General features: G+C 32.9%; 1 protein-coding gene across 1 annotated transcript; it reads right to left on the bottom strand.

Moving 5' to 3' along the window:
• Positions 1–2978: 2978 nt before the first annotated feature.
• On the bottom strand, positions 2979–6045 carry LOC141664870 (uncharacterized). The gene is made up of 4 exons (XM_074470825.1): positions 3722–6045; positions 3539–3638; positions 3289–3448; positions 2979–3187 (listed from the first exon to the last, which is right to left on the bottom strand). The coding sequence occupies exons 1-4, from the start codon at positions 6043–6045 to the stop codon at positions 2979–2981; spliced, it is 2793 nt and encodes a 930-aa protein (XP_074326926.1).
• Positions 6046–13371: the final 7326 nt, after the last annotated feature.

Raw genomic sequence — 13371 nt, 5'->3', positions numbered from 1 at the left:
TTACTAATTTGTTAAAGATATTGTAATTTTTGACCAATCTATATAATTAATTAATAAATTAATTTAACCAAGAAAGAATAACTTTCATAGCATATTTATCATTAGTTTAGGTTATCTTCAAAAGTGTCATATAAATTAAAATTTAATAGAACTAGAATCAGTGGTGTGAGAAAAAGGAAAAGAACTCGACTATATATAGATGCCAAATGATTTTTTGTTGAGTGAAAACACTAGCGAACCAATAATCGTTTACTGTATCTCGATTGAAAAGGATGACGACAAATGACAATGATGATGGATATTTAAAAGAGATTTTCTCAAACCAAAGAGGAATTCTGGGAAGAATCGTGAAGCAATGAAATAGATGCGTTGAAAACAAAGATACAAAGAAGACAATAAATACGTTAAATATGAAAATTTGATAATGTTATATATCATTATATTATATTTTAGTATTTGAATAATATAAGGATAACGTAATCTATTTATATTTATTCTTTGTAAAAATTTTAATCATTTTTTGTGTAAGATTGTATTAAAATATTGTATGGTAATTGGTATTTGAATAATAGTAGCACAATATAAATATTTTCTATTTATAATTATATTATAATTATACTTATTCTAATAAGATATATTTTTAATTATCTATTTTTATTTATACAAAGTCAATGGGTATATGACCAAATTTAGTATAATTTTTTTTCACTACAACAAAAGCGGCTAAATTCAACCGACAGTATTCGGTTGAATTTAGCATAAAACCAACCGGATCCGGTTGAATTTATACTAAATTCAACCGCAGCCAATCGGTTGTAAATAAGGCCGTTGAAATTAGCATTCCGGTTGAATTTATGATTATATTCAACCATTTTCGGTTGAGTTCGCTGACACTATTTTCAACCACTTTCAGTTGAAATTAACTTTACACATTTCAAAAAAAAATTAAAATTTGAATTTGATTTTCACCAAAAAAAAAAATTCCTGCCAAAATTTCTAAAAACAACCGAAAAAAGTTGAATTTATTTTTTTAAAACCAACCGGTTTTGGTTGATTCGTAAGCTAGTCCATTTTTTTTATATATTAATTTCAACCAAATTTTGTTGAATATAGATTTCATAAATAACCGAAAGTGGTTGATTAATTTTGATTATGTCTATTAGATACAACCATCTCTTGTTGAATTTAATGGGCAATTAGTATTATTTTCAACCATTAACAGTTGAATTTTAAAATACAATATTGTAAAATAATTTTTGAATAAGCTGCCTCTCGTACAATTCTTTAGATATATAACTATTAATAAAAAATAAAACAAAAAATTAGAGAAACCAAACTGAAATGCATACATAAACACGCATTAGTTCAATGTTTTCATACCTAATACAAAATATGTAACTTGATATCATAAAACATAGGCCAAATTTTAAAGTTTGAGATCAAACTAACACATGCAAAATTAGAAAAGTTCTTAGGCAAAATAATCGTAAGCTAGGATCTTCAGCTAAAGTGGGAAGCGATATTCCAGGTCGTCTATATGAACATCATTGTCATCTTCGTCCACCTCCATATGATCTAAGCGCGTATCCTGTGGTTAAGAATAAAAATCTGATTAGACTACACTGCCAAAACAATATACACACAACTTTTTAATCATTTAAAAGAATCTAAATCTATATCTTACTATTAAATCTATATCTATATTTTACTATTAAAGCCAAACTACAGGTAATCTGTAGGTCGGTTCTTTAAGCCTAAAGCAGACTACAATAATAGTTTGGATTTTTATATTAGCATAATATAAAGACTGAAATGTAATTTTTGGCACAATACTAATGGAAAAACAGTCAGGTGCAGATATATCAGATAAATGAGATTAATTGGAAAAACAGTCATGTCTAGATAGCTTAATAATAATAATAATTTATATTATTACCTCAATAATAATCTTTTTATAACGCTGACAAAGAGGAGAAGTCATGTGTGATGCTATTTGAATGTACTCTTCCCATAAAATTTATACCTGTGGAGAAAGCAATGAAAGCCCCATCATCCCAAAAGCCCTGAATCCGAGAAATCCAGTGACAACAAGCCCAATAGTGAGAGCAGTAAGGCCTATTAGGGTTCCGATTAGGGTTGTTCCGGCGAGGAAAAGTAGGGTTCCGCTGACAGGGAGGAGAGTGACGACGGCGAGGACTTGGGAGGTGGAGGCGGAGTGGTTGGTGTGTTGTAAGGTGTAGGCGGAGTGGTTTGTGTTTTTGGGGAGGACTTGGGAGGAGAGTGCCATTCTCGATTTTGGAGGCGGCTTCCAGAGAGAGTTACACAAGAAAGGGTTTGTGAGAGAAAATATTTTATTTCAGTTGTGAAGATATGACCCGACACGGGTAAATGCAATCGAAAATGGTTGATTTTAGGAGTTAAAATCAATTAAAACCGGTTGGTTTAATACACCACTTCTTACCTCCTCCAGTAGCTACTGGAACCTGAGCCCTGCTTTTGCAACAATAATAAATTGAAGGCTAATATATATTTATCTAACATTTAAAATTTAATGTCTAATACAAATCAATATTACAATTGAAAAATTAAACACGACCATTACAATAATTTTCAACTTAAACATATTTTTTGTAAAATCACTAAAATTTTAAATTAAGCCATGTCATCTTCCTCGCTTTCACTTTCTTCATCAATAATCATGTCTTCATCTTGATTTTGTTCTTCGTTGTACTCATCCGTAGAATTGTCATTTTCAACAAATCTCAGATCAATAAAAAAATTTGAAGGATCATGAATCATTACGGGCTCGACACGAGATGATGAAGCATTTGAAACCTCATTTTGCAAGGCATCTTCACTTGATGTAAAGTACATTTAGATTTCACTTCTTCATTAACAAAACGACTCCTTGTTGTTAAAATGGTGTACCATGGTGACTTTGGATTAGAAATATTCCTCGCATAATACACTTGATGAGCTTAACTAGCTAACACGAACACATCTTCCGCATTTAATGTTGATCGAACATCCACCGTTGTCATCCTATTTCTATCCACCTTGACATGCTTTGTATGATCAAACCAATGACATTTAAATAATATAACTTTATGCCCATTACGGTAATGAAGCTCAAGTATTTCTTCGAGTCGACCATAATTATTTTCAAAACTCCCCTTATATGAAGATCCTACATATAAATGAGTAAATTTCTTAGGTACAAGCAATGCATTAATATAACGAAAGAGAGAACAATAGATACGAAATAATTAAGTACCATATATTTCTTACCAATGACAAGCACACCCGAATTTGGTGAAGTGCGTTCATTAGAATTTGCACAACCAAATTTGTAACCATTACAGTGGCAACCATTGTAAATATCCACATCTCGCATCGGACCTTTTATTAAATCCTTAAAAATATTTTTGAGTTGTGGATCATCCGCTACCTAAAAATTTATATATATTTATAAGTGCATTATAATTATAATATTTGAGGACAATAAGAAACATTTATATGTATGTGTTTAGACACATACCCTTCTTTCAAACCAATTTGTGAATCGATCTTTTTGAAATCTTTCTTTTGCTGCATCATCAAACTCTGGGTATTTTCTATGTACCAACTTGTTAAATTCACTAAAAACAAATAACAATCATTACAATAAAATAAATCAAAGTAAAAAATATCATAGATTTGTTAAAGACCTTACCCCAAGTACTTTGCAACCTCCGGTGTGTTGATAAGAACATAATATTTGATGAGTCTATCTTCATCGGCCGTCAAGATTCTATGCCCTTTTCTTACAATGGGTTTCACCGGATACGTGTAAACTTCTAACAAGTTAGGATCATTACACGTTTTGGGTGCCTCGTAATGACGCAATCGATTGTGCATTATTTCAACTTTGGATTCAAAATATAGAGAACAAAAGTGCACACATTCCTCCTCAATATAGCGTTCAGCCATTGACCCCTCCGGATGTGCTTTGTTTCTAACTTTCATCTTCAATCCATGTAAAAATCTTTCAAAAGGGTACATCCATCGATATGTAACAGGGCCACCCAACTTACACTCGGTGGCCAAATGTAGTGGCAAGTGCTCCATCGGGTCAAAAAAACCGGGAGTAAAGATGGTTTCAAACTTAGACATTATCCTCACAATATCTTTCTCCATTTTTAACAAATCTGAGTATTTCAAGGTAGATGAGCACAAATTTTGGAAGAAGTTAGACAATTCAATAATGGCATCAGCCACTTGCCTCGGTAATAAGTCACGACAAACAATAGGCAATAATTTTTGCATGAAAATATGACAATCATGCGATTTCATACCACGAATAGTATGTTTTTCAAAATTCACACACCTAGATATATTTGAAACGTAACCATCTGGAAGTTTAAGTGTTGAAATCCACTCAAACAAATTATCAACTTGTTCCCTCAAGAGCGCATATGGAGCATGTGGCATTATGTCTCCATCTTGAACCCACAACTCATGTCGAATACCAAGTTCCTCACAATCATACCTTGATTTTAAGTTATCTTTGGTCTTGTTCTTGTCAGCTAACATCGTGTAGAAAATGTTTTCAAAAACATTCTTTTCAGTATGCATGACATCAATATTGTGCCGAAGATCAAGTGTCTCCCAATACGGGAGCTCAAAAAATGGAGAATAATGAGTCCAATTATGAGTAACACCATAGTCCCGAGGTCTTCTTTTTGTTAACTTTCCTGGAGGAGGAAATTGTATAAGATCACATACAGTCTTTGCCCTTCCACCTGAATGTCGAGCTGTGACAGAACGAACCTCTTTCTTTCCAAACTTTGTGCTACTCCTCAATGGATCACCCGGTTCCAAAAAATATCGAGCAGTGCCAAAGAAAGAAGGCTTACCACCATTCCTCAGCTGAAAGCCTTTGATATCACCACTACATACATGACAAGACAACTTACCTTTAGTCGACCATCCACTTAACATCGCAAGTGCTGGAAAGTCGCTAATAGTCCACATTAGTGCAGCCCTCATCTGAAAATTTGTGCGTGATGACCTATCATATGTTTCCACTCCTGTATGCCATAATAGCTTCAATTCATCAATTAACGGTCGGAGGTAAATATGTAGGTCTTTTGTAGGATCACTAGGACCGGGAACAATGAGAGGCATGAACATATATGGAGCTTTCATGCACATAGATGGTGGAAGGTTGTAAACAACCACCACAACGGGCCATACGGAATAATCCCTGGCAAGTGGATCACGAAATGGGTCAAATCCATCACTAGAAAGGCCAAGTCTAATATTTCGTGCCTCTTTTGCAAATCTCGAAAATCTAACATCAAATGTTTTCCATTCATCTCCATCTGTCGGGTGAGATAACTGACCATCAACTATGACCCTATCATGGTGCCACGTCATACACTTAGCAGTTTGCTCAGACATGTACAAACGTTGTAGTCTCGGTATAAGTGGAAAGTATCGCAAGATCTTTCTTGGAATCAGCTTCTTTTGGTTATCCTTTCGGTCCATATATCGACCTTTGTGACATATGGCACAACATGTCTTTTTACTATTTTCCTTGTAAAATAACATGCAATCATTCTCGCAAGCATCAATCTTTTCATATCCCATATTCAAACCACTTATCATCTTTTTCACATCATAATATGTCTCAGGTAGATTGTGTTTCTCCGGCAATACTGACCCAATAAGTTCAAGTAACTCATCAAAGCCCTTGTTACTACAACCATGCTTGTTCTTGAAATATAACAACCTATTTACGAATGACAAAGTGGTAGAACTTGGACAATTTGGATAAAGAGGTTCAGAAGCACCGTCTAACATCTCATAAAAAAATTTTGCTGTTGCAGTCGGTTCCTCTTCACCATTCCCGAAATTTTCATGTGCATCCGCAAAGTCTTGAAGCATTTCACGTGCATCATACATATCATCATCTCTAGGATCATTATTACCCAAATTAGTCCCGGCTTCAACCCCGGACCTACGCTTTTCGCCATGAAAAACCCATTTAGTATATGACTCCATAATGCCATGTCAATACAAATCATAAGTTACATTGTCGGGTAATTTACGCCATGTATTTCCACACTCATTACATGGACATCTTATCCTCCCCATTGAATCAACTTCCCTTTTCATAGCAAAATTGATGAAATTTTGTACACCATGTTTGTACTCCTCGGTTATATTATTCCTTGCATCAAACCTACGATGCATCCAACTTCGATCGGATGCCATCTACAATTATCATATTTTGATTAATTAGTTATTATAGACAAGAACTAACATCAATAAACAACTTAATTAAATTAATATTTCATTGGTATGATTGATACAATCATTATATAACTCAATGTCTTATGATTATCTTAACATACTAAAAATAAGTAATAATCACACTAATTTAGCCACAATTGACAATATTAACACAATTGACATATAAAAAAATTAACAATATTAACACAATTGACATATATGAATACAAGAATTACAAGTATATATATGAAAAATGTGAAAGAATACTTACTTGGACATGAATGCTTTTAAAATTGAAGATTAAGAAATTAAAGGAGATAGGAAAAATGGTGAAAGAAGAAAAAAGAGGCTACTGGAAAGAAAGGATACTGACAGTAGGGTTTCTAAATGTGTTACCCAAATACAACAGGAAATGGTTGAAAATGAACAGCGGGTATATTCAACCAGATACGGTTGAAAAAGAACAGCGGGTATATCCAACCAGATACGGTTGAATTAAAATCCGCTGAATTTATTCATTTTGGTGGGAACTTTCCCGCAAACAAAAAAGTGTTCATACTAAATTCAACCGGAAATCGTTGAATAAGATTTCCGTTGATTTATCCGGTTGAATTTATTTTTGGAGGGAACTTTCCCGCTCATCCAAAAATTGGCTATTCTAAATTCAACCGGTTTTGGTTGACTATAAAGCACTTGAATTTATTCAGTTGAATTTAACTTTTGGGGGGGAAATTTCCCGCTCAGGGAAAAATTGGGAATACTAAATTCAACGGGTTCTGGTTGAATTGAAAACCGGTTGAATTTAGTCGGTTGAATTTAGCGACGGTTGAATTTGTTCGGTTGAATTTGAGCGCAGGTCAAAGGTCTAACAATGTTGAATTCAAATTCAACCATATACGGTTGAGTTTAGGTTCGGTTGAATTTAACCGGTTGAATTTAACCGGTTGAATTTAACCCCATTTTCTAGTAGTGTTGTAAATTATAATTTATTTTAATATGTTGGTGGCAGAATTCGAAACTTATACATTTTAAATAATACTAATTTTTAAAACTAAATTTAATTGTTCTCGTCGATTTGTTCTGACGGCTATGAATTAAGTTATCAATTAAGTTATCAATGACCAGCAACCTAACTTTTAATTTTTATTTTTAATATAATAGGGTATATATATAAGAATATAATTTGTTTCGATTATTTGTTAAAGTACCCATATTTTTTTATCCTATTGGATGCAAATATGATTTATTAGCTTCACAAATAAAACTTTGTTCCCTCAGTCTCATCCATTTGTATACAAATGGTTTGGACACCTAGCACACCAAATATAATTTGGTGAGAAAAGGTATAAAATTGGATAAAGTGGTGAGATAAATTAATATTTAATGAATAAAGAGAGTATAGTGGGAGCAAGATTTTATATCATTAAATTTTTAATTGAATGGGACATCCAAAAGAAAAATGTATATAAATGAACGGTATCTCCCGGTATTCATGTATATTGCTCTCATTTTTAGTCTCTATATATATTACTTAATTAACTTCTAACATGGTTTTAATATTCTTTTTTAACTCCCTTCATTATAAATATAAAATTACAATAAACACAACATTACATGCTCCATTTTAAAGCACGAAAAGACTTGCCCGCATGCATGCAGTAAAAGCATAAGCATGCAGATAATTATTTTACAAACGGAGATAGAATCAACTTATACATAGAGTTTGGCATGCATGATCAGGGAGACCTGGAGAGAAACTAGGCCACATACTGATACGGCCCAGCGTTGGCAACGAGAACAATACCACCAACTAGATTGGTAATGACGCTAACTAACTGAAGAGGTGCTCGCAGGGTTCCTGTGGGAGGAAATACCTGACAAGTAGTTCCAACGAGTGGAAGTTGCACGGTAAGAAAACATGGCACTCCTTGACTCGGATCAAACAAAAGACCATCTGCAAGGGTAAGTATACCGCTATAAAATCCATTGATATCTGTTATGGCCATGCCAAGGTTGCCAGTAGCACCGTTGCAGGAGCCACTAAGAACAGCTCCGGCAACACCTGGGAGGCCACCGCTTGGTGGAGGGTTTCCATTAGGTGCACAGACCAGTAGGCCACTAAATCGGATCTGCACTATCCTAAGTAGACCTGTAACTGCTGCAGGTTGCACTTCCCCTGTATGGCCTGAAGTCAATGACGCAAATAGTGCTACCAGGGTTGATACAACAATGAAGAACTTGGCGGAGTTGTTATAACAAGTCATTGCAAGAATGAGTAAAAGTGTTAATTTGAATGTGAAGAACTGAACGAGAGATAGTCTTAATTTATAGAGTTTTTTTAAGCTAGATTTATTGACAAGTTGTCCACAATATAATTTGATATTCAAAATGACACTTGCCCTACATCACCACTAAGAAAATATAGGTCACAAAAGTATGAAATCCAGGGTTAGTATGGAGTGAATATTCTAAAATATTGAGCCAAGTAGGAAGTGAAATATGGTCGATATGGACGACTAAAACCCATAACCCAACTGATTTTGAGTCCCCATAATTATGGATTACCCCATACCTCCATAAATCTTCCTCATCTGTTGCTCCGACCCTTTAAAAAAGTCTATGCCCAGTGTCTAGTAAAAAAATACCACAACTCACAAGTCCCTTGCAGATATGGGCAATACTTATAATTCAAAAAGGGGAGAGTACTTTTTATGAGCTTTTCCCGATTGAAATGTTTAGTTAATTCTTTTCTCTTCTTTTTTTCACAAAAACCAGATTACTCATCACTTATTATAACTTAATTTTCATAATTTATTGTAAATTATTTCTTATTTTCGATCATCTTTTAATTATTTACATTTCAATTACTTTTTGGACTTTGGCATTTAAAATAAACGCAGATAATTGAGTTCTTCATCCAATTCACAACACAAACACTTTTCAGATGCAATATATAACCATAATGATGACGTTTTTTATTCAATTTTATATTTTCTGGGCTGAGTTTTAAGATCATTGAATTGTTATAAAACCTTAGAGAAAAAAGACACCTACATTTTTTTTTTGCAGAGAGCTTGTAGTGCTATATTTCTTGTTTTAAAACTCAATAAACTAGTCATTATATAGGCTTTACAAACATATTAAAACTAACTACTACCCAAACTAACCACTACTAATTAATGGGTAAATTACATGTCCATAATTTACTCCACTACCCCACTACTAAACAATTCTAAAATAATATTTTTCTCTAATAATTAATCTATTGCTAAATATCTAAAATATCTAATAATTAAATAAATAAATAATTAATAACTAAATTTAAGATTATTCCAACAGGAATTTTAGCTGTTCTCACGAGTTGGCTTGAACCACTTCCAGATGGAAGCTTGCCTGATATAAACATCAATATTAAAGATTTTGGCTGATGTATGGGCATAATTACAATCTCTTCTACTGTTTTTATCAAAATTTATGGGTTAAAGGTAAGTAAAATAGATTTAATCATGGCAAAATTATAAAACGAAATGTAATTAATATGTGCAAAAATTAAATGAACACGAACAATATATTGATGATGCGGAAAATCCCATAAAAGGGGAAAAACCGGATGCCTCATTTTACCATCCTTTTGTCGCTCGGTGTCATGCCACGTCATGTCCTTTGCAATGTGAGGTAAATTGAATAAATTTCGTAATCTTGGTATCGGCGGGAAATACCATAGAACTTTAGCAGGGACCTCTTCAAGTTCATCTCCTTTTTTGTTCAATTTCCATCTAGAGGCCTTACATACGCGACAAGTAGTTTGTTCTTCATCTAAATCACCACGGTATAAGAGACAATTATTCGGACATGCGTGTATCTTTTCGTACCCCATTCCTAATGCATATAAGGTTTTTTTTGCTTCATTGAAGGAAAAAGGGATGTCGTTGCCTTCCGGAAGTAAAGAGCCAAGTAATAATAGAATATCACTGAAGCATGAATCAGACATACCATGCTTCACTTTCAAGTTGTATAACTAGACCATAGCTTTCATCTTAGTGTACCTCTCACATCCATGATAAAGAGGTTGATGTTCACCTTTAACATGGTTGATGAAATCAGAAGTGTCGGTTTCGTCAGAACTTTCATCAGAAGACATATCATTTTCGTCGTCCTCGTCACGTTCACCCATTCCTGAGGTGCCTTGATTGATAGATCCTAAAGTGTCGGTTTTATCAGAACTTTCTACGGAATTATTCTCCCCGTGCCATGTTCAACGTGTATAAGTTTGATCAATACCATTTTGAAAAGGATGGTTTTAACTATTTGCGCTCTCCATGATTTACTATGTGCGCAGTTTACACATGGACAACTGATTTTTTCTGCATTATACCCATTCGCAAATGCCAATATTAACAAATCTTCCACCCTTTTTTTGAATTATTTTGTTCTTCTATCCGCTTTTAACCATGATCTATCCATCTTTTAAAAGTCTGAATAGAACCTCAAATTCAGACTAAATTGTGAAATCTTTATATTTCCCTCAAATCTTTATAACTGAATCCTAATTGAAGTAAAAAAAACATCAAAATGAATTCAAAACAGAGGACTTATATAACCCAAATTCGTAAATTAAAGTACTTACATGTCCTTATAGCTTCATAAAAACAAATTGTGAAGTCTTTATATTTCCCCCAAATCAATATGAACCCTAGTTCAGAATCACAAAAAAAATGAATTCATCAAAATAAATTCAAAAGAGAGTACATATACAACCGAGTTCATAAAAGACTGTACTTACATGTTCAAGTGTGAAAAGAAATTTAAAACCCGAGTTCTTGATGTCTTGGATTCTTGATGTGACATGGATTTGATGTCTAGATTTGGGGACCTGAGGGTATGAGCACGAATTTGAGCATAGATTTGAGAGTATTAGCACGAATTTGAGCATATATGTGAAAGCACAGAGACATGGATGAACAGCCTAACTACCAAGTCAATAAATGTATTCTTGTTCCGACAGATATATGTCTTAACAAATATATGTCTGAAATAAAAAGTAATTAATAATATGTTTAAGCTTTAACTAAATTGTTATATAAGAATTATGTGGCTCATAAATTAAAATATTTTGAATAATATTAATTCATTTATTTTCTAGGACCACTGTTAGTCCCAAAGTATCGTAGAAGGGGGATTGAATACGATACCTACAATCTTTTTCGATTCGTTTCAAGTTCTTCGTTAAAAGTACGGAATCAAAAATAACACAAAACAATACGAGGAATATATTGTTTTATTAATATAAACCTTGAGGTTGCTACAATCTAATCAATGTATTGATTATCTACAATAAATTCAGCAGCATAACAATATATTTACAAGGATAATAAATGTGAAGCTTTAATGGAGCTCTCGTAAACAAAAATGTGTTGCTGGAGAAGATAACTAACTGAATGAACATTCATTCAATTTGATTTGTAGTCTTTCAAAATTCAATGGACAGGTGGCCAATTCTTGTCCACACAATTCATTAATATTATTTCATGCAATTGAAGGAATTTACAAATGAGCGGAAGCGTGAAATAACAATTTAATTAATAAATTAATAAAAATCAAAATAATATGATTTCTTAAATCAGGGAGTAGCAGAAAAATACCAAATCAGCCATGGGTCTTTGTGCAAATTTTAATCATAATTATTCACATGCATAATTATTTCATGAATTTTTAATTAAAATAATTTTAAAAAATTCATAACAAATAATCTACACATCACAAAATTATGAAAAAAATACCTAGACAATCTACAACACTTGTAGAACCCAGATCAGTAGTCAAAATATAATGCAAAAATTATTTCGAATTAATTCATAATTAAATCCAAATAAACTTGCAAAAATCATAATAAATCCATACATTCATTAAAAAATCTGTAATTTTTTATATGAATCTCTATATGCAGAACCTAGCTCTGATACCAATGAAGGAATTTACGGATGAGCGGAAGCGTGAAATAATAATTTATTCCGTAAAACCATATACCGCACATATAGAAAAACGTATAAAAGGGAAAAAACTGAGGAATCGAAATCATACTTCGTGAATCAAAGCTTTATAAAATTGGAGTGCTAGCAGTTGCTCCTCAGTGTGTGAAGCACTCTACCGGTATCCACCAAGAATGATCCTCTTCGATGAACCTTTTTATAAAACTGAGCTTTTATAAAAATGGAGTTTTTGGGAGAGAGAGAGAGAAGAAGAAGAAGATGGAGGCTAGGGTTTTCACAAAACCAAAATTATGTGTGTTAATCTAAATGAGCCATCCATCTCATTCTATTTATAGGACTCTCCTAGGGTTTTATAATATATCTTTATATATATTAACCCCCATATTTTATCTTCATAAAATGCTTTAATAATAATTAAAACTATTTTAATCATTATTTCTTTTTCTTAACTATTTAGAAAATAATTCTCTCTCTCATTTTTCATCAAAGAAAATATTCTTTTATGGTGTGACCCTGTAGGTTCAATATTATGCCGGTAGTAGAAATAAATAATAATAAACTTTTATTAATTATTTATATGAATATTAAAATTCACTAAATATAATTAACTGATTAATTATATTTATTCTACATCGTGAGTGATGCTTCTCAACATATCACGACTATCCGGATAATATGAATTCACTGCTTAGAATACCAAGAACCTGTCAGTGAATAGTTACCGTATAATCAACTCCTTCTACCCTCCAATGTCCTGATTAAATACAAGGCATGGATCTTGTGTCAAGCCTATATAATTTAATCATTTGCTTTCCCATTCACTATGCTCAGTTCTATGTAAATTAGAAACTCCTTTCTAATTTCATTCACTCTGGCCAGAGATTCCTGAACTAGCATAAGTGGATCAGCTTTGAACATTCTCTTCCTTCACTGGAAGGAGTAGATCCTTTATTGATCATACACTATCTTCGTGTACAAATTCCTATACCCAGTAGAGCCCTAATAATTGTCCCTGGAGACTAAGAACTAAACCAAAGCATAGTTCAGTGTACACAAGATGACTATGATGACCTCAAGTCTAAGGATACTTGTACAACTATCACTA

This window comes from Apium graveolens, chromosome 6 (assembly GCF_009905375.1).
Source record: "Apium graveolens cultivar Ventura chromosome 6, ASM990537v1, whole genome shotgun sequence".
NCBI classification, from domain to species: Eukaryota; Viridiplantae; Streptophyta; class Magnoliopsida; order Apiales; family Apiaceae; genus Apium; species Apium graveolens.
The sequence above is the reverse complement of the archived record's forward strand: the minus strand, read 5'-3'. Positions and strand labels throughout refer to the sequence as shown.

Bases quoted from the DNA above. Each gene is read 5' to 3' on its own strand.
- LOC141664870 (XM_074470825.1), bottom strand. From the start codon at position 6,045: ATGGAGTCATATACTAAATGGGTTTTTCATGGCGAAAAGCGTAGGTCC. The intron at 3,449-3,538 runs GTATGTGTCTAA...ATAAATTTTTAG, and splicing joins CAAATTGGTTTGAAAGAAGG to GTAGCGGATGATCCACAACT. The intron at 3,188-3,288 runs GTAAGAAATATA...ATTTATATGTAG, and splicing joins TTCGGGTGTGCTTGTCATTG to GATCTTCATATAAGGGGAGT.